General features: G+C 44.0%; 1 protein-coding gene across 1 annotated transcript; it reads left to right on the top strand.

Annotated features, from left to right (window-relative positions):
• Positions 1-24,848, top strand: LOC115138171 (glycogen phosphorylase, muscle form). The gene is made up of 20 exons (XM_029674708.2): positions 1-364; positions 15,299-15,400; positions 15,781-15,859; positions 16,005-16,108; positions 16,321-16,452; positions 16,541-16,652; positions 17,210-17,292; positions 17,406-17,549; positions 17,770-17,862; positions 18,192-18,338; positions 20,830-20,993; positions 21,105-21,219; positions 21,317-21,418; positions 21,527-21,674; positions 21,758-21,816; positions 22,065-22,206; positions 22,431-22,638; positions 22,973-23,107; positions 23,220-23,286; positions 23,506-24,848. The coding sequence occupies exons 1-20, from the start codon at positions 122-124 to the stop codon at positions 23,656-23,658; spliced, it is 2,532 nt and encodes an 843-aa protein (XP_029530568.2). The 5' UTR covers positions 1-121; the 3' UTR covers positions 23,659-24,848.

The following is a 24,848-nucleotide window of genomic DNA, read 5'->3' as shown; positions in this document are numbered from 1 at the left end:
GGCAAACACTGTGACAAGCATAGGCATAACACAGTTAGTTACTTGCCATCTCTCATCAGCCTAGGTCGATATTTGCCATTCGGATCTACAGTCGTACAATAGAAAATACGCATTTACCAAGATGCCTAAGCCATTGACAGACCAGGAGAAGAGAAAGCAGATATCGGTGCGAGGGCTTGCAGGTGTGGAAAATGTTTCAGACCTCAAGACTAATTTTAATCGCCATCTCCACTTTACACTCGTAAAGGACCGAAATGTGGCGACCAAAAGGGACTACTACTTCGCCTTGGCCAACACAGTGCGCGACCATCTGGTTGGCCGATGGATCAGGACGCAGCAGCACTACTACGAGAAAGACCCCAAGGTAAGCAAGTCGAGTTGCCGCAGTGACACAGTGTTCCCGTCCCATCGCAATCTTCCGCACATATTGCAGGCTTCGGCACGTAGGCCTACGCCTCTGTCAGACTCCGGGTAAAGTGGGGAGGGGGTGGTTTTCCCAGGGAAATATCACTGCGCATTATGTGAAATTATGCTGAAATCTATACTCTGCGCTTCAGACGCTAAAATTACAGAAGTGTTATGCTCATATAATATCAATTGAAGGGAAAGTAGACTATTTCATCCTCAATGTGATTATGCAGGGTAAATGGTAAAGGAATGCCAAATTCTACATTGAGCGCTCCATCAAAGCTCCTTGCTAGTTAGGCTACATTATGATGTTGCATCTCTGGATGAGAAAACATTCAGTACATTTCTGTATATTATCTCATTCTTAATCACTGAGTTGATAAATAAACTGGAGACAGCATCCAAGATGGACGCCTGTCGTTTTCAACATAATCTACTCACGTTCGCATACTGTTATCATTTTTTTTCTCCATAATATAAATTCCATACAGTTTGAAGGATATACATTTAAATGTTACATTTGTTAAGAATGTATAGATTTTTGTAACACATACCATCACAAACACGCAACAACAAAAACGCATACAGGGTTGTACATTCAAATACATGTAAAATGCTTAAAGCTGCAATATGTAACTTTTTGGGCGACCCTACCAAATTCACATAACAATGTGAGTTATAGGCCTGTCATTCTCTTTGAAAGCAAGTCTAAGAAGTGGTAGATCTGTTCTATGTGCGCTATTTCTATGCTTCCTGTTCTTACATATTTGTGTCTTTAATTTTCGGTTTTGTACACGACCTACAATATTTTTGTTTATGTAATATATATTTCACAGCGGTTTTGAAGTTACAATGATTCTCTACGCTATACTTGCTTGGTTTGTCACATAAACTGAAATTAGGCTAACTATTATAATTTCAGCAACCAGGAAATGGCGAGCGATTTCTGGATAGTGCATCTTTAAGAGTAGCAATAGATTGAATTACTTTCTTATTCTTATAGAGCATATTTTTTAATGTGACAAAGTAATTATTTAATTCAACCTTTAAAAATACAGAATATTATTTGTTATGTTCTTAAAGAAAGTAATTTTATGGGTGTAATATTGAGCAAGAGTTATGAACAAATGCATCACATTAGTTGAGAATCTTGGATTATTAAACAGCGAAATAACATCATACATTTGCAGATTTAAAGTCTACCCAGAAAATAGTTACATACACACATTGGAAAAATACATGTTAAATTGATTCTGTCCAATTCTAGTGAATCTTTTTTTTTTTCATTTCAACTATTTACGATCTGTAATGTGCTATAGAAGCCTTGCTTAAGACTAATATCCACTGGGGCTGATATGCTTGATCCATTTTTGCTGCAGATCTCTGCCCCCTTGATTGCTGAATCATTAACCCATATTTTTAACCTGGCAAATATATCTGGTACTATCCCCAAGGATTGGAAGGCGGCCCATGTACTCCCCGTTCACAAAGGTGGTGACCCTAAATAATTATCGCCCAATTTCTTGCCTAGGTAAAATATTAGAATTCTTGATTATTTCTCAGCTAAGATCTTTCTTATCTTTGAAATTTATTCTAAATGTGCTGTACATCAGACAGGTTTTAGACCAGGTCATATCACTATCTATGCTGCATCCCTAGTTATAAATGATTAACAGTATGGATAAAAGGCAACATTGTGCTGTCATCTTCATTGACCTTTCAAAGGCTTTCGATACTGTTGATCAATGTAACCTGCACTTGTATGCAGATAATACTGGGTATGCTATTGCCCCCACAGTTGACCAGGCTCTATCTGAACTACAGTCTGTCTTCATTGTATTACAGAAAAACTTTATTGACCTGAAATTAGTATTAAAGGCAGGTAAAACAAAGTATATGTTGTTCTCTAGAGCGCATAAAAATAACTAATGATTTAAGCATATTTACTTTGGATGGTGTCTATATTGATCTTGTCCCTGCTTGCAAAAATCTGGGCATCTGTATAGATGAAAAGCTGTCTTTTAAAAAGCATATTGATGAGGTAGTTAAGAAGCTGAGAATAAAAATGGGCTTCTTCTATAGAAATACAGCGCATTTGGAAAGTTTTCAGACCCCTTGACTTTTTCCACATTTTGTTACGTTACAGCCTTATTCTAAAATGTATTACATTGTTGTTTTCCCTCATCAATACCCGATAATGACAAATAAAAACAGAAATATCACATTTAAACAAGTTTTCAGACCCTTTGCTCAGTACTTTGTTGAAGCACCTTTGGCAGCGATTACAGCCTCAAGTCTTCTTGGGTATGACGCTACAAGCTTGGCACACCTGGATTTGTGGAGTTTCTCCCATTCTTCTCTGCAGATCCTCTCAAGCTCTATCAGGTAGTATGGGGAGTGTCGCTGCACAGCTATTTTCAGGTCTCTCCAGAGATGTTCAATCAGGTTCAATTCCAGGCTCTGGCTGGGCCACTCAAGAACATTCAGAGACTTATCCCGAAGCCACTCCTGTGTTGTCTTGGCTGTGTGCTTAGGGTCGTTGTCCTGTTGGAAGGTGAATCTTCTCCCCAGTCTGAGGTCCTGAGTGCTCCGGAGGAGGTTTTCATCAAGGATATTTCTGTACTTTGCTCCCTTCATCGTTCCCTCAATCCTGACTAGTCTCCCAGTCCCTGCTGCTGAAAAACATCCCCACAGCATGACGCTGCCACCCCCATGCTTCACCGTAGGGATGGTGCCAAGTTTCCTCCAGATGTGACTCTGGGCATTCAGGCCAAAAAATTCAATCTTGGTTTCATCAGACCAGAGAATCTGTTTTTTCAAGTGGCTTCTGTCTGGCCATTCTGCCATAAAGGCCTGATTTGGTGGAGTGCTGCAGAGATGGTTGTCCTTCTGGAAGATCCACCCACCACCACAGAGGCACTCTGGAGCTCTGTTAGAGTGACCATCGGGTACTTGGTCACCTCCCTGACCACGGCCCTTCTCCCCCAATTGCTCAGTTTGGCTGAGAAGCCAGCTCTATGAAGAGTCTTGGTGGTTCCAAACTTATTCCATTTAAGAGTGATGAAGGCCAAGGTGTTCTTGGGGACAGATCCCCAGATCTGTGCCTCGACACAGTCATGTCTCGATACAGTCATGTCTCGGAGCTCTATGGACAAATTCTTCTACCTCATGGCTTTGTTTTTCTTTTTGCAAACATTTTTGAAATGCTGGTTTTGCTTTGTCATTATGGGGTATTGTGTGTAGATTGATGTGAAAAAAACCTATTTCATCCATTTTAGAATAAGGCTGTAATGTAATAAAATGTGAAAAAGTCAAGGGGTCTGAATACTTTCTGAATACACTGTATTATGTGGCTTGTTAAGCAAATTTTTACTCCTGAACTTATTTAGGCTTGAAATAACAAAGGGGTTGAATACTTATTGACTCAAGACATTTCAGATGTTATTTTTTTATTAATTTGTAAACATTTCTAAAAACATAGTTCCACTTTGACATTATGGGGTATTGTGTGTCTTTTGTCTGCGCTTATGTCTGCACTTGTGTACAGCTCTGTTCCATTCGAACCACAGGTTTTTTCAATGGGTTTCAAGTGTGGAGACTTAACCATTTCTTTGTGGATTTTGATGTGTGCTTGGGGTTATTGTCTTGCTGGAAGATCCACTTGCGGCCAAGTTTCAGTCTCCTGATATCCGAAGCCTATGCCGTATTCTGAGGCCTAGAACCTCTTGTCCACTTTAGTAGTGTTGTTTGTGAGATTGACAAAGTCCCCCAGCATGTAGGGCTCCACTGTCACACAGTCCACCACCTCACCCGTCTCCAAGATCTGAAACACAACAACCAGCTGTCTAAACAGGAGGCAGGTTCACTTCCTCTGAAGATTTCTAAACATTACTAGTGCATAACATTTGTCATTTAGCAGACGCTCCTAGGACCAGTGGAAGCAAAATAGCCCCATAACATCAAAGGTCCATCACTCTAGGTAGTGTAGGTATGGGTTTTGATTTTGTTCATGCATACCTACTGTAAAATATGATGGTGGATATTTGATGTTATGGGGCTATTCTGCTTCCACTGGTTCTGGGGCCCTTGTTAAGGTCAACAGCATCAACGTTGTTGCCTCTGCCAGGAGGCTGAAAGTTGGCCGGATGTGGATCTTCCAGCAAGACCATAACCCCAAGCTAGAGGTCGACCGATTCATCGGAATGGCGTATTAATTAGGGCCGATTTCAAGTTTTCATCACAATTGGAAATGGGTATTTTTTGCCAAATTTGCCAAATGTATTTTTATTTTTTAATTTTATTTTTTTAACACCTTTATTTAATCTTTATTTAACCGGGCAAGTCAGTTAAGAACACATTCTTATTTTTAATGACGGCCTAGGAACGGTGGGTTAACTGCCTCGTTCAGGGGCAGAACGACAGATTTTCACCTTGTCAGCTCGGGGCATCCAATCTTGCAACCTTACAGTTAACTAGTCCAACGCAATAACGACCTGCCTCTCTCTCGTTGCACTCCACAAGGAGACTGCCTGTTACGCGAATGCAGTAAGCCAAGGTAAGTTGCTAGCTAGCATTAAACTTATCTTATAAAAACAATCAATCATAATCACTAGTTATCTACACATGGTTGATGATATTACTAGATATTATCTAGCGTGTCCTGTGTTGCATATAATCTGACTGAGCATACAAGCATACAAGTATCTAAGTATCTGACTGAGCGGTGGTAGGCAGAAGCAGGCGCGTAAACATTTATTCAAACAGCACTTTCGTGGGTTTTGCCAACAGCTCTTTGTTGTGCGTCAAGCATTGCGCTGTTTATGAATTCAAATCTATCAACTCCCGAGATGAGGCTGGTGTGACCGAAGTGAAATGACTGGCTAGTTAGCGCTCGCTAATAGCGTTTCAAACTTCACTCTCTCTGAGCCTTGGGGTGGTTGTTTCCCTTACTCTGCATGGGTAACGCTGCTTCGATGTGGTGGCTGTTGTCGTTGTGTTGCTGGTTCGAGCCCAGGGAGGAGCGAGGAGAGGGACGGAGGCTATACTGTTACACTGGCAATACTAAAGTGCCTATAAGAACATCCAATAGTCAAAGGTTAATGAAATACAAAATGGTATAGAGGGAAATAGTCCTATAATAACTACAACCTAAAACTTCTTACCTGGGAATATTGAAGACTCATGTTAAAAGGAACCACCAGCTTTCATATGTTCTCATGTTCTGAGCAAGGAACTGAAACGTTAGCTTTCTTACATAGCACATATTGCACTTTTACGTTCTTCTCCAACACTTTGTTTTTGCATTATTTAAACCAAATTGAACATGTTTCATTATCTACTTGAGGCTAAATTGATTTTATTGATGTATTATATTAAGTTAAAATAAGTGTTAATTCAGTATTGTTGTAATTGTCATTATTACAAATACATGTGTTTTTTTTAATCGGCCGATTAATCGGGATCGGCTTTTATGGTCCTCCAATAATCGGTATCGGAGTTGAAAAATTATAATCGGTCGACCTCTACCCCAAGCACACATCAAAATCCACAAAGAAATTGTTAATAAGTAGCAATATGCTAAATGCGTTTACATGAAAGAAGCTATGCAAATATAGCAACAAGATAACAATATGAATTTTAAAAGTGTGATGTTGGTGATGTAGACGCCAACATCAGCTTGCTCCACTATAGCCCGTCGATGAGAATGGGGGCGTGCTCGGTCCTCCTTTTCCTGTAGTACACAATCATCTCCTTGGTCTTGATCACGTTGAGGGAGAGGTTGTTTTCCTTGCACCAGGGTCAGGTCTTTGACCTCCTCCCTATAGGCTGTCTCATTGTTGTCGGTGATTGGGCCTACCACTGTTGTGTCATCAGCAAACTTAATGATGGTGTTGGAGTCATGCCTGGCCGTGCAGTCATGAGTGAACAGAGAGTACAGGAGGGGACTGAGCATGCACCCCTGAGGGGCCACCGTGTTGAGGATCAGCGTGGCGGATATGTTGTTACCTACCCTTACCACCTGGGTGCGGTCTGTCAGGAAGTTCAGGATCCAGTTGCAGAGGGAGGTGTTTAGTCCCAGGGTCCTTAGCTTAGTGATGAGATTTGAGGGCGCTATAGTGTTGAACGCTGAGCTGTTGTCAATGAATAGCATTCTCACATAGGCGTTCCTTTTGTCCAGGTGTGAAAGGGCAGTGTGGTGTGCAATAGAGATTGCATCATCTGTGGATCTGTTGGTGGAGCATGCAAATTGGAGTGGGTCTAGTGTTTCTGCGATAATGGTGTTGACGTGAGCCATGACCAGCCTTTCAACGCATTTCATGGCTACAGATGTGAGTGCCACGGGTCGGTATTCATTTAGGCAGGTTTCCTTAGTGTTCTTGGGCACAGGGACTATGGTGGTCTGCTTGAAACGTGGGCAATACAGACTGAGACAGAGAGAGCTTTGTACACGTCTCTATGTGTGGAGTAAAGTTGGTCACATTTAACATGCTAATAGAAATGAGGTAAAACTGATTTAAGTTTCCCTGCATTAAAGTCCCCGGCCACTAGGAGTGCCGCCTCTGGATGAACATTTTCCTGTTTACTTATGGCAGTATACAGCTCATTGAGTACGGTTTTAGTGCCACCCTCGGTCTGTGGTAGTATGTTGACAGCTACGAAAAATACAGATGAAAACTCTCTAGGTAGATAGTGTGGTCTACAGCTTATTATAAGATACTCTACCTCAGGCGAGCAAAACCTTGAGACTTCCTTAGATATTGTTCACCAGCTGTTGTTTACATAAATGCATAGGCCCCCACCCCATGTCTTACCAGAGGCTGCTGTTCTGTCCTGCCGATAGAGTGTATAACCCTTCAGCTGTATGTTCTCAATGTCATTGTTCAGCTATGTCCCGTTGGTTGGATAAACATGCTTTCAGTTCGTCCCATTTATTTCCCAGCGATTGAACGTTAGCTAGCAGGATGGAAGGCAAAGGCAGATTAGCCACTCGTCGCCTGATCCTCACAAGGTACCTTGATCTCTTTCCGCGAAATCTCAGTTTCCTTCTTCAGCGAATAACAGGGATCTGGGGTGTTTGTATAATATCCCTCCCGTCCGACTCAGTGAAGAAGAACTCTTCATACAGTTTGAGGTAAGAAATCGCAGTGCTGATGTCCAGAAGCTCATTAGAAGCAACATTATGTACAAAACAAGTTATGAACAACGCAAAAAAACAAACAGGATAGCATGGTTGGTTAAGAGCCAATAAGATGGCATCCTTCCCCTCCGGCACCATCACAAAAACAATAGAGTAGATAAAGTTAGTAGACAAACAAGCAAGCAGTATTAACTCAAAAGCGGGCCTTAATTCGCATTAAAAAACAAGTGCACAGAATTTGCAAAAAAATCCATGTCAATGAACAACTACATGTAGCATCAAGAAAACTGATCAATGAGTATGTTTACATGCACTCTAATAATTCAATATTAAACTGCTTATGGCAGTAGGCCAGGCACGTACACAGATAGGGGTCTACCTGTGCCTCCCACTTGCCCCTTTGCCGTCCCACTCGCCAAGTGCCCTTTTGGGTGGTGGTATAATTTTATTTTTGAATACAGGTTTTGTCATTGTTCTGAACTGACTGCCCGCAAGTCGTCATGACATCGTCAAGTTCGCCACCCTCTACCCCCACCCAGTCCTTTTGTTGCGCCTGTTGTTCTGGCCTGTAGAGAGCTCGCACGCACAAAACAAGCTCTCAGTCTTATGGCAGAGTTAGATGTTCATCCACCCCTTCCAAACTTTTTTTATTTGCAGTTACTTCAAACGTCAAATTTGAAAGTGTTTTTGTTGCTCCTGCTGCTCGTAAGTTTAGGCACTCATTTCAAATGGTTACGGTAAGGGTTAAGTTTTGGGATAGGGTTAAAACCAAAAACCAACTTGCACGATGGAGATCGAAATCACAACCTTCTGATCCAGAGTCATGGGACCACCCCCGCCCACAACACCCTAACCAAACCCAAGCCTACTTGATGGTAACAGCGCTCACTAGAGCCCCAGTGGCCAGTTTTGAAGGCATTTCCCGACGTCCTTAGGACATGGATAGATGTTAATCTTGAACTACCTGGCTGCGCATGCTTTTCTGCTGTCCGGTATTCAAATTTGAGATGTAGTCACCGGTCCAGTGTATAGCTAGCTACCTAGTTTAAATATCAACAGTACTGCAACAGCAGCAAAACATTTGATTAACACTTGATTTACATCATCAATATTCGGTCTGGTTGGCTGATACACGCAGCAGAGAGAGGCAGAAAGAGAGCGGATCAGAAGCATCAATGAGGCCTCCGACTCAACTCCCCCCCTTCAGTCGGGAGTTGGACATGTGTGTCAGGGCAGCAGCAACACAGACCACAATATACTAAAATATCCAAACAAGCCAGCCTGACATTTATCATGAGTTAAAAGATTATGAATATTAAATTATTAAGTTATTATTTATAAATCGAAAGAGCATTAAAGATTTTTAAAAAGCAATCAGTCAAAAAAAAGGGGGGGTTGGGCTCTTTTTTTCATTTTGAGCACCTGCGCCCTGAAAGGTCTGTGTACGGCCATGCAGTAGGCCTGACTTTGACATTACTAGTCATATAAACGCCTTACTCTGTTTATATGAATCGGTGTAAAACGTAAAGTCATAATCGGCATAAGCAGGTCTCCTGCAACACGGTGATCAATAAAGACCCTGAGAACATATTTGACCAATATCTCCATGCCCTGTAAGAAATATAAATAATCATTTGTTTACACGAATCCTATAATAGTAATTTCTCATAATCAATCCATTCTTCCCAAAGTCTTCATGTTTACAAATGCATTTAATAGCTGTAGTAATAGTTGTAACACTGCTGTTATTTAGAGTGTTTATGTAACCCCATCTCCACCAATGATTGGCATCTCCCTCCCTAGTCGCTCTAACCTTTTAGAAGGGGCCACTAATGCGACTATTTTTAACAAGGGACTAGATGCCTTTGTCACTTTATCATGGTCACACTCAATGAGACAGTAGGGAGCTCTGTTTTCCATGTCCTCATTTGCATGCCCTCCTATTGTCGGAAAAACCCCATTTGAAATGTCACAGGTCAATCGAAGTCTCGGGTGTCGTTCCCTCCTAACTCTTCATTTAGGATATCAAACACACCATCCCGATCAATTATGTTGTAGCACTTTATACAACGAGTGGGTCTAATCCAGAATGCTGATTGGTTAAAACCGCATTCCAGTCAGTGTCTATTCCACAAGTTATCACAGGCTAAATATATAACGTTATTGTTTCAGTATTCAAATTCGGTCTTCAGCTGTCCCATAGTAATGAACGTGTCGGGAGTCGGGACGAGACAGACAGGCAGCCAGCGTTTCTCAGCCAGTCAAAATCATGACTCAGCTGGCATAATTTTTATAGATATATACAGGGCACGACAAAGCCTATTTCCCCCTCAGGAAACTAAAAAGATTTGGCATGGGTCCTGAGATCCTCAAAAGATTCTACAGCTGCAACATCGAGAGCATCCTGGACTGGTTGCATCACTGCCTGGTACGGCAATTGCTCGGCCTCCGACCGCAAGGCACTTCAGAGGGTAGTGCGTACGGCCCAGTACATCACTGGGACTAAGCTGCCTGCCATCCAGGACCTCTACACCAGGCGGTGTCAGAGGAAGGCCCTAAAAATTGTCAAAGACCCCAGCCACCCCAGTCATAGACTGTTCTCTCTACTACCGCATGGCAAGCGGTACCGGAGTGCCAAGTCTAGGACAAAAAGGCTTCTCAAAAGTTTTTACCCCCAAGCCATAAGATTCCTGAACAGGTAATCAAATGGCTACCCGGACTATTTGCATTGTGTGCCCCCAACCCCTCTTTTTACGCTGCTGCTACTCTCTGTTTATCATATATGCATAGTCACTTTAACTATACATTCATGTACATACTATCTCAATTGGGCCGACCAACCAGTGCTCCCGCACATTGGCTAACCGGGCCATCTGCATTGTGTCCCGCACTTCGTTTCGTTTGACATGTTTTAATTGACATTTCTTTGTAAATCAAATCAAAGTTTATTTGTCACGTGCGCCAAATACAACAGGTGTAGACCTTACAGTGAAATGCTTACTTACAGGCTCTACCCAACAGTGCAAAAAAGGTATTAGGTGAACAATGGGTAAGTAAAGAAATAAAACAACAGTAAAAAGACAGGCTAGATACAGTAGCGAGGCTACATACAGTCAGGCTGATTGAGGTAGTATGTACATGTAGATATGGTTAAAGTGACTATGCATATATGATGAACAGAGAGTAGCAGTAGCATAAAAGAGGGGTTGGCGGGTGGTGGGTGGCAGGAAGTTTGCAGCCTTTCCAGCTTCAGTTTGAAGTGATTGTTTTAGCTGTGTTGTTGGCTAGCTCCTCTGAACAACAGTGCCCTGACGAGTGAGCACATTTTCTATGTCATGCAAAATCGTGCATCATTAGCTCATTGTTATGGATGTATCCAAATAAATGGAACTAGAAAACAGCTTAAACAAATGCAAATGCAGCTACTTTGCTGTTATTCTGGCTGCTTTGACGTGACTGTAAGTTAGCCGTAGTTGGCTAGCTAGCAAGCAAGGGATAAGAATGATGCCCGCCAGTATGGCAATGGAACATTTGAAACGAACGACTGGGTCGCGTCCATAGATACAGAACAAAAAGACTGAACGACTGGGTTGCATCTCTGGCAACCAAACCGATAGAAAGAACGACCAGCCGGCTTGGGTAGCAACCTTAGATTTGTGTAGGGACTATATGACATAGTATGAATAAATTCATCAAAATAAATTTAAAAAAAAATAAAAATACGTAAATCATTATTTAAATAAGATAGTAACCCGTTGTATAAAAGTGATAATGCCCTCAAAGCCGGTGTTTGAAGGATATATTGGCACAGTTTGCCGGCCCTCAACTTCTTCTGGGGCCTAACAACACCCATGCCAATATATCCTCCAAACACCGGCTTCGAGGGCATTATCACTTAAGTGGGGCGGCGGGGTAGCCTAGTGGTTAGAGTGTTGGACTAGTAACCGAAAGGTTGCAAGATCGAATCCCCGAGCTTTGAGAGCATGCCCCTGAACAAGGCAGTTAACCCACTGTTCCTAGGCCGTCATTGAAAATAAGAATTTGTTCTTAACTGACTTGCCTAGTTAAATAAAGGTTTTTAAAAAAATCATAAATAAATAAAAAGTAGTGACCTTAGAAATAATGAAGCGAAGAGGCATTTGCAACTAGAGGCATAAAAACTCTAGATCACCTTTACTCCGCACACAGAGATGCTTGCAAAGCTCTCCCTTGCCCTCCATTTACCAAATGTGCCCATGTCTCAAACAGGAAGTAACAGTGACGCTCTCAATACGGTAGTGGTCCAATGAAGCAGAGGCTAAACTACAGGACTGTTTTGCTAGCATTAATAAGTGCCTCGAAGACGTTGTCCCCACAGTGACCTTACGTTCATATCCCAACCTGAAGCCATGGATTACAGGCAACAACCGCACTGAGCTAAAGGCTAGAGCTGACGATTTCAAAGACCGAGAGACTAATCTGGACGCTTATAAAAAAATCCGATACGCCCTCCATCAAACAGACAAAGTGTAAATGCCTTTTATGCTCACTTTGAGGCAAGCAACACTGCACCACCATGCATGAGAGCATCAGCTGTTCCAGACAACTGTGTGATCACGCTCTCTGTAGTATATGTGAGTAAGACCTTTAAACAATTTAACATTCACAAGGCCGCAGGGCCAGACGAATTACCAGGATGGGTACTCAGAGCATGTGCTGACCAGCTGGCAAGTGTCTTCATTGACATTTTCAACCTCTCCCTGACCCAGTCTGTAATAGCTACATGTTCCAAGCAGACCACCATAGTCCCTGTGCCCCAGAATGTCAAGGTAACATGCCTAAATGACTATCGCCCTTTAGCACTCACATCTCTAAAAATATAATGCTTTGAAATGCTGGACATGGCTCACATCAACACCATCATCACATACACTGGACCCACTCCAATTTGCATACCGCACCAACAGATCCACAGATGACGCAATCGCTATTGCACTACACACTACCCTTTCTCACCTGGACAAAAGGAAGACCTCTGTTAGAATGCTGATCATTGACTAAAGCTCAGCATTTAACTCTATAGTGCCCTCCAAGCTCATCACTCATCACTTTCCCTCTGACACTGGATCCTGGACTTCCTGATGGGCCACCCCCGGGTGGTGAGGGTAGACCACAACACATCCACCACACTGACCCTCAACACGGGGCCCCTCAGGGGTACGTGCTTAGTCCGCTCCTGTACTCCCTGTTCACCCACGACTGCGTGTTTGTGCACGACTCCAACACCATCATTAAGACCCAACAGTGGTAGGACTGATCACTGACGATGATGAGGCAGCCTACAGGGAGGTCAGAGACCTGGCAGTGTGGTGCTAGGACAATACGAACTCCTTCAACGTCAGCAAGACAAAGAAGCTATTCGTGGACTACAGGAAAAGGAGAAAAGGAGGGCCAAGCAAGCCCACATTCACATCGACGGGGCTGTAATGGACAGGGTCAAGCGCTTCAAGTTCCTCGGTTTGCACATTACTAAAGACCTATCATGGTCCAAACACACCAACACAGTAGTGAAGAGGGAACGACAACACCTCTTCCCTCTCAGGAGGTTGAAAATATTTTTCATGGACCCTCAGATCTTCAAAACGTTCTTCAGCTGCACAATTGTGTATGTTTACATGCACACTAATAATTCAATATTATAGAAGAAGGCCGAGTATGACATTAGTCATGTCAACATCTTACTCTGCTTATCTTAATCTGCATTAGGTCATAATCGAAGTAAGCATACGGCGAGCAATCTTTCAAATTATTAGAACATGTAAACAGCTTAATCGGCGTTCCAGTGGTGGATGTGATCTGCGCATGTACCATGCCAGTCCCGGCTAGCGCAAGCTTCCGTCTTATGTGCGAGTGAAGTGAGTTAGGAAAAACTGTAGGTATGCATCTTATAAATCGTTTTCACATACACACCTTGCATGTCCCAACTCAGAATCAAATAGTCTTCGCAGAAATAACATGGTCACTGTGCGAGAACGTTTATTTTGTTTGCCGATGTTCTGCATTAACAAAAGTTCCCATCGGGTAGCCTGATGTCCATGTAAACAGGATTGTTAGGGAAATCGTTCTTCTTGCAAAGCATGTAAACGTTTTAAACTAACTATTATATTAACCTGACTATCCACAATAACTGCATTATTATGTGCATGTAACCATGCTCATTGAGAGCATCTTGACTGGCTGCATCACCGCTTGGTATGGCAACTGCTTGACCAGCAAGGAGCAACAGAAGGTGGTGCGTACGGCTCGGTACATCACTGAGGCCGAGCTCCTTGCCATCCAGGACCTCTATACCAGGCGGTGTCAGAGGAAGGCCCTAACAATTGTCAAAGACTCCAGCCACTCAAGTCATAGACTGTTCCCTCTGCTACCGCACGGCAAGCGGTACGAGAGCACCAAATCTGGGACCAAAACCTCCTGAACAGATTCTACCCCCAAGCCATAAGACGGCTGAACAGTTAACCGAATGTCTACACAGACTATTTGCATTGTCCCCCTTTTTTTCTATGGACATTCTTGCACTTGCTCTATGCACACTCACTGGACTCGACCCACACACTCACACATACTACTCTCACACACTATATACGCTGACACAAACAAAACACTCACACATAGACACTCTTCACATAGGCTGCTGCTACTCTATCCTGATTGCTTCGTCACTTTTACCCCTACTTACATGTACATTACCTCAATTACCGCAACTTCCTCATACCCCTGCAGACTGGACTCTGTTTATCATGCATCCTTGCTCTTTATTACAAATGCCAAGTCACTCACCCACCATTGCACATTGTACCAAATGGTAGGTTGGACCTCACTTTATATGCACAGAAAGCTACATTTGTACGTGTTCATCCACAAAAGCCCTTTTGGGTAAACTCCCTCTTTACTTCTGTAGTCTGGTCTCCTTCACCACCAGCAGTTGTTGATTGTTGCTGCCTTCTTGGCCAGGTCTCCCTTGAAAAAGAGACTCTGGGTCTCAATGGGCTTTTCCTGGTGAAATGAAGGTTAAATAAATAAAACAATAGAAACTCCTTGTAATATAGCCTCGTTATTGTTGTTTTTTGTGTTACTATTTCCTTTAAAAAAAAATTTATTTGCTCGTCTTTTCTTACCTTTGAACTCACGGTAAAGTCTACACCTGTTGTATTTGGTGCATGTGACAAAAATGACATACCCCATACATGAATCTGAATGAGAATATGATGTAAAAACCTGTATGTCCTCGGTGACGTTCTAGTAGGTGGAGACAAGCTGCAGAGACATCCTATACGGACATAAGTAAACGAACTGCCACGGTTTGCTGCACTCTTTATGTCGGTTATTGTGAGACCATGGGATGAATCCAAGTGTGTTATAAAGAACTTTTGTCTTTTCAAACAGTTGTTGGTGTACACTAGCGGTATTAACAGAGGCTTGGGAGTTAGTTGAACTCATTCCAATGCTCTCTCAGAAAGAGCTGTTGCTTGACGGGTCGCCAAGTGTAGATCTGCTGTTTTTGGCAGCACCGGCTCTCCCCTCTTGGCTACAGCTGCTTCCTCTCTAGAAGAATAGGAGAGGCAGAGATAATGTTGCATTTCTCAGGGCTACCACATGGGGGCACACTACTGTTGGATGGCTGAAGGTGTGTTTTAATGCAGAGGGTATTCTGCGCTGTACTGTATTGCATTCACTTTCCTTGATGTACCTTCCTCTGTTGCTCCTCTCCAGCGTGTGTACTACCTGTCCCTGGAGTTCTACATGGGGCGCACCCTGCAGAATACCATGGTGAACCTGGCACTGGAGAATGCCTGTGATGAGGCCACCTATCAGGTGACTGACGGATAGGCCTTCGGGCCATAGGACCCTTCTGGACCATAACAGTGTCCCATCATAGTTACCTCAACCTTGTACATTGTCTGTGACATACACTGTGGAGGGTATGAAACTGGCACATTGAACATTAATGACACTGACAATGAGTGCTTTTTTTTTTTTACACTCCATGTAAGATTCAAGAATACTTTCTGATTATATAATAATTTCAGGTATGTAGCCCTACTGTGAGATTGAACACTGCCCCATCCCCTTGTATTCAGATGCTAAAGCTTGACTTATTACGCTAATGTAGCTCCCATCCTCCCTCCACCCTAAAATGTATGGTGGCTAATAAAGTACTATAAATCTTAACAATTTATCTTCGTCTTCAACAGTTGGGTCTGGACATGGAGGAGCTGCAGGACATTGAGGAGGATGCCGGCCTGGGAAATGGTGGTCTTGGACGGCTCGCCGGTTAGTGTCTCCTCCTACTCCTTGGCTCTCGATTAGTCTACCTCACTGGTTCTTCCCTGCACAAATAGTGTAGCCAATGACAGTGATGCTCAGGCAGTGGTCAGGAAAACCCCCACCTCATCTCTCCCCCCACCTGTGCTCTCAGCCTGCTTCCTAGATTCCATGGCGTCTCTGGGGCTGGCAGCTTACGGCTACGGCATCCGCTATGAGTTTGGCATCTTCAACCAGAAAATAGTCAATGGCTGGCAGGTAGTTTGACTGACTGGCAAAGTTGATTATATTTATGTACATGTCTGTGAGTGTATATGGTACATTTAAGTGCTTGTTGGAGTCATGTGCTTTAGATGGTCCACTTATTTGATGAATAATTTCTCACATTTTTGTCATCTACTCACAGGAGAGTCATGATGCTGTATAATCAGAACTCATAGTTCATTGTAGTGACTGACATCTCCTCACAGGTGGAGGAGGCTGATGATTGGCTGCGCTACGGCAACCCCTGGGAGAAGGCCCGCCCCGAGTACATGCGACCTGTCCACTTCTATGGCAGAGTGGAGCACACCCCCGAAGGGGTGAAATGGGTTGACACACAGGTGAGAGGCCACATAGAAAGGATACAACATAGAAATAGTCATCATTGTAGCCATAACTAAACATTACATGACCCTGCTATGTTGACAGGTAGTGTTGGCCCTTCCTTATGACACCCCAGTCCCCGGCTACAGGAACAACGTTGTGAACACCATGAGACTATGGTCCGCCAAGGCCCCATGTGATTTCAACCTGAAAGACTGTGAGTTACTTCTGGACTGTTTGGGCTTGCCTGGTTTACCGCTTGAACCTGCTGATTCAATTATGCATCGCTCAACATCTTTACAACATTTACATTTAAGTCATTTAGCAGACGCTCTTATCCAGAGCGACTTACAAATTGGTGCGTTCACCTTAAGACATCCAGTGGAACAGCCACTTTACAATAGTGCATCTAAATCTTTTAAGGGGGGGGTGAGAAGGATTACTTTATCCTATCCTAGGTATTCCTGAAAGAGGTGGGGTTTCAGGTGTCTCCGGAAGGTGGTGATTGACTCCGCTGTCCTGGCGTCGTGAGGGAGTTTGTTCCACCATTGGGGGGCCAGAGCAGCGAACAGTTTTGACTGGGCTGCGCGGGAACTATACTTCCTCAGTGGTAGGGAGGCGAGCAGGCCAGAGGTGTACTATTACAACCTTTGTAATAGTATTGTCAGTCAGCTAATTCACCAGTCAGATTGTCAGGATTGGAGCTGGAAAACAGTCTAGTGCAAGGCATTTTAAATGTATGATGAGACCAGACGTTTTTCTGCCGTTCTACAGTCAATGTTGGCGGCTACATTCAGGCTGTGCTGGACAGGAACTTGGCTGAGAACATCTCCCGTGTCCTCTACCCTAATGACAACGTGAGTCGAACCTAGTGTTTATGTAACCTTTATTTACCCAGCCGTCAATGCACTGTTATGAGGAATTCATAATAAACAAGTGGGATGGACTGTGGATCTGTGTTTGACCCTAGTTCTTCGAGGGCAAGGAGCTTCGTCTGAAGCAGGAGTACTTTGTGGTGGCGGCCACTCTGCAGGACATTGTCCGTCGCTTCAAGTCCTCAAAGTTTGGCTCCACCGAGGTTGTGCGTGTGGACCTGTCCACCCTACCTGACAAGGTAAGCTCGATACAATAGATATCCTTAGCGTCCTAGACTGTTGTAACCGGGCGATATGTATCAAAGCACCATATACTCTCCATATGTCTTTGTTCATCGACCACTCTACGGTACTATGCAAAAGACACAATGGCGGAGTGTGAGACTATATGCAAAAGTTTCCTTCCCTAACTGCATCGTATCTATTGTGCTGATGTCCTCTCTCTTGCCCATATTGTAGGTGGCCATCCAGCTGAACGACACCCACCCTGCCTTGGCCATCCCTGAGCTGATGAGGATCCTGTTGGACACGGAGCACCAGACATGGGAGAAGGTACAGTGCTGGTCCCCCTGCTTAAGCAAAAGTGTTGCACAAAAAGTAGAAGTGTAACGAATACTCACCACGAAAAGGGGAATGCTCGCAGAGATCTTTATATAATGACGAGATGCTCATGTCTCTGCCCTAACAATGGGAGTTGTTGTCCCAAAGGCGGGAAGGAAGGTCACAAGCTTAGGTCTAAAATAAGCCAATAGAAACACATTGGGCTTGTTTTGGACAGATTTTGGCAAGAGTGAAACCTCTCGCTTAGCCTCTTCCTCTCACAGCCTCTTCCTCTCACAATTTCCTTCTACATGCATCTTTGTGTTTTACCCCTCTCTCAGGCCTGGGACATCGTTACTCGTACCTGTGCCTACACCAACCATACAGTCCTGCCTGAAGCCCTGGAGCGCTGGCCAATCGACCTGTTCCAAAACCTTCTGCCCAGACACCTGGAGATCATCTTCGAGATTAACCGACGCCACCTGGAGGTAGAGAGAGGAAGAGGGCGGGAGGGAGGGGGGGTGGAGTGGGAGAAAGAAAGACAGTGAGAGAGAGTGAGAGAGACATCCAAATGTTCACTCCATATTACAGTGTGGGTCAAATAATAAAGGCATGGGTCTTAAAGCCACCAGACTGTACAATTTTAGCCGTCTTATGCCATGAATTTGCAGTCTCAGACAAAATGTCTATATCATAGGCAAATTCTTATGTCGTAAACGATTGTCGGACATCTTGGCTCATTCAGTGTAACAGGGTCTAGGTCTGCTAATTAAGTACCATTACGTGTGGTCGTAGGCTCCAACAAAGTTCTGTCAGTGTCTGAAACGTTGAGCCTTTATCGTATAGTGTGGCTGATGTTACGAGCCGATCCTGGTGACTGACCTCAGCCACAAGGCACCTGACGATTATTGTGAATAGTCAGATTAATCTAACGGTTTGTTTTAAACGTTTTCATGCTTTGAAAGAAGAATGATTTCCCTGAAAATATTTGTTATGTGATACATCTGGAATCAGGCTACCTGGTGGGATTTGTACAAAATCCGCAATCAAAATAAATGCTCAGCGACCATGTTCTTTAGGGGAAGCCTATTTAATTCTGAGTTCGGAACACCAAAAGAATGCAGGCAACTGCTCGTCGAACATCTCATTCAAAAGTCATGGGCATTAATATGGAGTTGGTCCCCCCTTTGCTGCCATAACAGCCTCCACTCTTCTGGGAAGGCTTTCCACTAGATGTTGGAACATTGTTGCAGACACTTGCTTCCATTCAGCCACAGGAGCATTAGTGAGGTTGGGAACTGATGTTGGGCGATGAGGCCTGGCTCACAGTCAGAATTCCCGAATCCTCAGAAAGGTGTTCTATGAGGTTGAGGTCAGGGCTCTGTGCAGGCCTGTCAAGTTCTTCCACACCGATCTCGACAAACCATTTCTGTAGGGACCTCATGTTGTGCACCGGGGCATTGTCATGCTGAAACAGGAAAGTGCCTTCCCCAAACTGTTACCACAAATTTAGAAGCACAGAATTGTCTAGAATGTCATTGTATGCTGTAGCGTTAAGATTTTCCTTCACTGGAACTAAGGGGCCTAGCCCGGACCATGAAAAACAGCCTCAGACCATTATTCCTCCTCCACCAAACTTTTCTGTTGGCACTATGCATTCAGACAGGTAGCGTTATCCTGGCATCCGCCAAACCCAGATTTCTCCATCGGACTGCCAGGTGGGTAAGCGTGATTCACCACTCCAGAGAATGCGTTTACACTGCTCCAGAGTTCAATGTCGGTGAGCTTTACACCACTCCAGCCAACGCCTGACATTGCGCATGGTGATCTTAGGCTTGTGTGTAGCTGCTCGCCCATGGAAACTCCTTTCTTTTTTCTTTTACCCCCTTTTTCTCCCCAATTTTGTGGTATCCAATTGTTAGTAATTACTATCTTGTCTCATCACGACAACTCCCGTACGGGCTCGGGAGAGACGAAGGTCGAAAGCCAAGCGTCCTCCGAAACACAACCCAAACAAGCCGCACTGCTTCTTAACACAACGCGCATCCGGCTGCGACAGAGCCTGCGCGCGAACCCAGGGTCTGGTGGCACAGCTAGCGCTGCGATGCAGTGCCCTAGACCACTGCGCCACCCGGGAGGCTGGAAACCCATTTCATGAAGCTCCCGACCGAACTGTTCTTGTGCTGACGTTGCTTCCAGAGGCAGTTTGGAACTCAGTAGTGAGTGTTACAACAGAGAACAAACTTCTTTTTTTTTACGTTCTATGCCCTTCAGCACTCGGGAGTCCCGTTCTGTGAGCTAGACATTTCCACTTTACAATAAAAGCACTTACAGTTGACCGGGGCAGCTCTAGCAGGACAGAAATTTGACAAACTGACTTATATGACAGTGCCACATTGAAAGTCACTAAGCTCTTCGGTAAGGGCAATTCTACTGCCAATGTTTGTCTATGGAGATTGCATGTCTTTGTGCTTAATTGTATACACCTGTCAGCAACGGGTGTGGGTGAAATAGCCAAATCCACTAATTTGAAGGGGCGTCTACATACTTATGTATATATGTGAAAACTATTTCTAAATTGCATACTTTAAGTTGTTCCAAACTCACTTCACTCGCACATAAGCATAGAGTGAGGCTTGTGCCGCTGGTGCTGGCACATGTGCAGATCAAGTAAACCATTGCAGTTGGCGTAGCCTATGTCAACCTCGCAAGCCAATTGCAGAATGTGACGACAGAACTGGAGCAGATTGTACAATCTGTCCAGGGTGACATCAAGATCTAATTTTGGAACACCGCACAGTGTGACGTGATGAAAGACTGAATTCGACGTACCGCCTGCAGAGCCGTTTAGAGGGATAAAGAGTTAGATACAGTCCAAACCATTGCCTCAACATTTATGTGCTAGCATCTCTCACTAACGTGATCAAAACAGGAAGGGCCGTACAACTACTATAAAATCCTTTGTTCCTCCTCCCTCAGCGCATTGCTACCCTTTACCCTGGGGACCATGACCGTCTGCGCCGCATGTCCCTGGTGGAGGAGGGCGACCAGAAGAAGATCAACATGGCCCACCTGTGCATCGTGGGCTCCCACGCCGTCAACGGAGTGGCCCGCATCCACTCGGACATCATCAAGGCCACTCTGTACAAAAAAAAACGTTGTTTTATTTTGGCGTTAGCTATACTGTACTTTGCTATCCCATTGGTCAGTGAGATGTTGAGGGGCATTTGATCATTCGCCCATTGTGTCCACAGGTTCAAGGACTTCTACGAGGTGGACCCCCACAAGTTCCAGAACAAGACCAATGGCATCACACCCCGACGCTGGCTGGTCATGTGCAATCCTGGACTGGCTGAAGTCATTGCAGAGGTATGTGGTGGAGTATACAGCTAAAGTGAAGTAAGAGTGGCTTTGACAGTAGTGTTTGATAGAATTCTTCTAAACATGGGTGTTTTTGAATGTGCAGAGGATTGGTGAGGATTACATCCGGGATCTGGACCAGCTGAAGAATTTGCTGGAGTTTGTGGATGACGACTCTTTGATTCGGGACATCGCCAAGGTCAAACAGGTCAGAACACAACAGTCTCTTTTCATATGGTGTCGTTGTCATTTCGGTCCACATCTCCGTCTTGAGACAATGACTATCACTCCTCCTAACACCTGTTTCTATCTGTAGGAGAACAAGCTTAAGTTTTCTGCCTATCTCGAGGAGCACTACAAGGTGAAGATCAACCCCAACTCCATGTTCGACGTTCAAGTCAAGAGGATCCACGAGTACAAGAGGCAGCTGCTCAACTGCCTGCACATCATTACTCTCTACAACCGTGAGTGGTACTCCATTCTTTCACAGCTCTAGTGAGAGACATTATTCAGTAAACCAAGTTAGCCTGTCTTCTTTTTCAATCAGGCATCAAGAAGGAGCCCAACAAGAATTGGACCCCCAGGACTATCATGATTGGAGGAAAGGTGAGTAGCAATTAAAGTGTGATTACATAACAAGGATACACAGTGTATTGTAAAAGTCTTAGTCATAGATATATTTTGTTAGCCTGGTCCTACATCTGTTTGAGCTGTCTTGCCAACTCCTATGGAGACAACGACTATAGTTTGTAAGACAGCACAAACAGATCTGGGACCAGGCTAATCTTTTGAGCTACCCTGTATGAGATTTTGGCATCCATGTGCTTCCATATGTTTTTCTCCATTTTCCCCAGGCTGCCCCTGGTTACCACACTGCTAAGCTGATCATCAGGCTGATCACGGCCGTTGGAGATATTGTCAACCACGACGAGGTGGTGGGCGACCGCCTCAAAGTCATCTTCCTGGAGAACTACAAGGTCACCCTGGCCGAGAAAAGTAAAAAAAAAGTCACATACTTATTGGTTTCTTTCTTTATGCTCCCATAGAAGCTAAGTAACCCTCCATGTCTTCCTTCTTCGTTTAAGACTTTGCGCTCGCTAGCGCCGCCAAATTTTGTTAAAGGTTCTAAGACGCATCTTTCTCGGCCTGGTCTCATCTCTCTATTTCTGTTTATCCCTGTCCCGCTCCCCCCCCCAATCTCTCTTTCTCTCTCTACCCAGTCATCCCTGCGTCCGATCTATCTGAGCAGATCTCCACAGCTGGCACAGAGGCGTCTGGAACTGGCAACATGAAGTTCATGCTGAACGGAGCGCTCACCATCGGCACAATGGACGGAGCCAACGTAGAGATGGCTGAGGAGGCCGGGGAGGAGAACCTCTTCATCTTTGGTATGAGGGTGGATGACGTGGACGCCATGGACAAGAGCGGGTAAGACCGTGGAGGGTGTGAGTGGGTGGATGGATGGATGGATGGAAGGACAAAGAGGTTCTGGTTAGTGATGGTGGAGAAGACAAAAAGATTGGCATTGGATGATAGCTATGGAGAGAACTTATGGATGACATGGAAGGATGCTTACTTGGTCAAATTTGGTGAGGAAGCCAAGACGTTTGGAATGGGGAAGGATGGAACGGAAGCAGATTTTTTTGTTGGGGGGGGGTGACTTGGAAATGATGATAGGTGGAAAAATGACATAATGGAAAAAATATGTTTTAATCTTCTTTATAAATGTATCCTCTTCTTTAGTAATTTATCCATCTTCCAGATATGATGCCATGGAGTACTACAATCACATTCCTGAGCTGAAGCTGGCCATGGACCAGATCGCTGGTGGATACTTCAGCCCCGACCAGCATGACCTCTTCAAGGACATTGTCAACATGCTACTGCATCATGACAGGTGGGTGAAAAAGCTGTGTCACCGAAAGAATACCCAAATGCTGACACACTGTACTCAACTGATATACACGCAGCCACACAATGTCTAACCGAGCATGATGTTTGTGTTGCAGATTCAAGGTGTTCGCTGACTACGAAGCCTACATCAAATGTCAGGACAAAGTCAGTGCTCTCTACAAGGTCAGTGTTTCATAGACTGAATATCGATTGTTTTATTTTTTTCTTAATTTCTTTCTTTTTCTGTAAAGTGTGTTCAGATCTGTTTAAATGCACTGTAAATAAAAGGTGACTTGACTATTCCCCTGTCAACTCTCAGAGTTTTTCCACATACATAACATAACAGTATTCCTTCCTTCTGCAATGGTTTTAATTGCCCTCTCTTCCGATCCATCCCAACAGAACCCCAAAGAATGGACCAAGATGGTGATCCACAACATCGCCGGTTGTGGTAAATTCTCTAGCGACCGCACCATCTCCCAGTACGCCCGGGAGATCTGGGGCATGGAGCCCAGCCTGGAAAGGATCCCTGCCCCAGATGATCCTCGCCAATAAGCCCCAGCCAGAAAACCAGCCTCAGGCTTGTCCACATTCCCAACCTCTGTTTTTCCCACAGACCCAACTTCTGCCTTTACCTCTGGCTATTCCACAAAAAAAGAAATGTTAACTTGAGAAATGGTTTAGAAACCTGAAATCTCCCCTATAACTAGTACCTTTCCATTGTGCTATTTAATTGTGGTCAGTATTAGTTAATGATTGACTATAGCAACCCCCTGTCCAGCTATGCGATGGCCAATAACCTGATACCACTTTTAACCTCGACATTCAGTACTACTTTTCAATGGGCTGGGTCAAAATTAGCATTCACCTTCTCAATGCATAGTCGACTGGCTGTGCAACATCAGTAACACTGTTGACCATCATTTCAGACAATTTGGCCGGAGAATACACCCTTTAACAGTCATTGGGGTCAACAAGTAGCTGGAAACCTCAACACTGTCTAATGGTACCAAAACCATGTCTTCCAAGGATGAGACAAGATACAACATTAGAGTGGCTGAAAATATGCACATTCTTCTCACATAGACACTGTGATTCTACACTACAGCTTTGGCCTGCCAACCTCTTTAATCATATCTGCACCAAATAACGAATCAGGTTCAATGGACTAGGTTGACATGCTCATATTTTGGCTAGCCCCCCACACAATGCTTATTACTAAAAATATTTTCTGCTGTCAGCTGTGTTTTGTTTAGCATGATCCCATCAGTATATCCTCAAAACGTTGTTCCGGTGTCGGAAGTTATGATCCATCATTTAGTGCAACAAACTAAGCCTTCTCTCCTCCACCTTCTCTGCCTAATACCTCTATGATTGACTATAAAGCTGCCTTAACGAAGCTGTGTGTGTAGTTGTACGGCCTAAAGTAAGCCCATGAACACCTTGACTGCTCATGTAAGCAGCTAGTTTTTTATGTTAAAATAAATAACAATTTCTGGTACAATAGTATTTTTCAGTGTTTGGAAGTCTTGGACTTAACTTTAAGATTATACTAGTAATTGAGTGTGTAGGGTTGATGTAAATTGCACTTTCCATTAGTTTATTAATGTTTATCTTCCTTTAGGGAGAGTCTGAAAAGCACTGAAAGCTTCAAACCCTGCATTCTCTTGTTAATGTGAAACAACCGTCAATAAAGGAGACAAAGTTACAACAATTGTTGTGATATTTTGTTACATTCCAAAATA

This window comes from Oncorhynchus nerka, linkage group LG12, assembly GCF_034236695.1.
Source record: "Oncorhynchus nerka isolate Pitt River linkage group LG12, Oner_Uvic_2.0, whole genome shotgun sequence".
Lineage (NCBI taxonomy): Eukaryota > Metazoa > Chordata > Actinopteri > Salmoniformes > Salmonidae > Oncorhynchus > Oncorhynchus nerka.
Note: the sequence above shows the minus strand (reverse complement) of the source record. Positions and strands in the feature narration are given on the sequence as shown.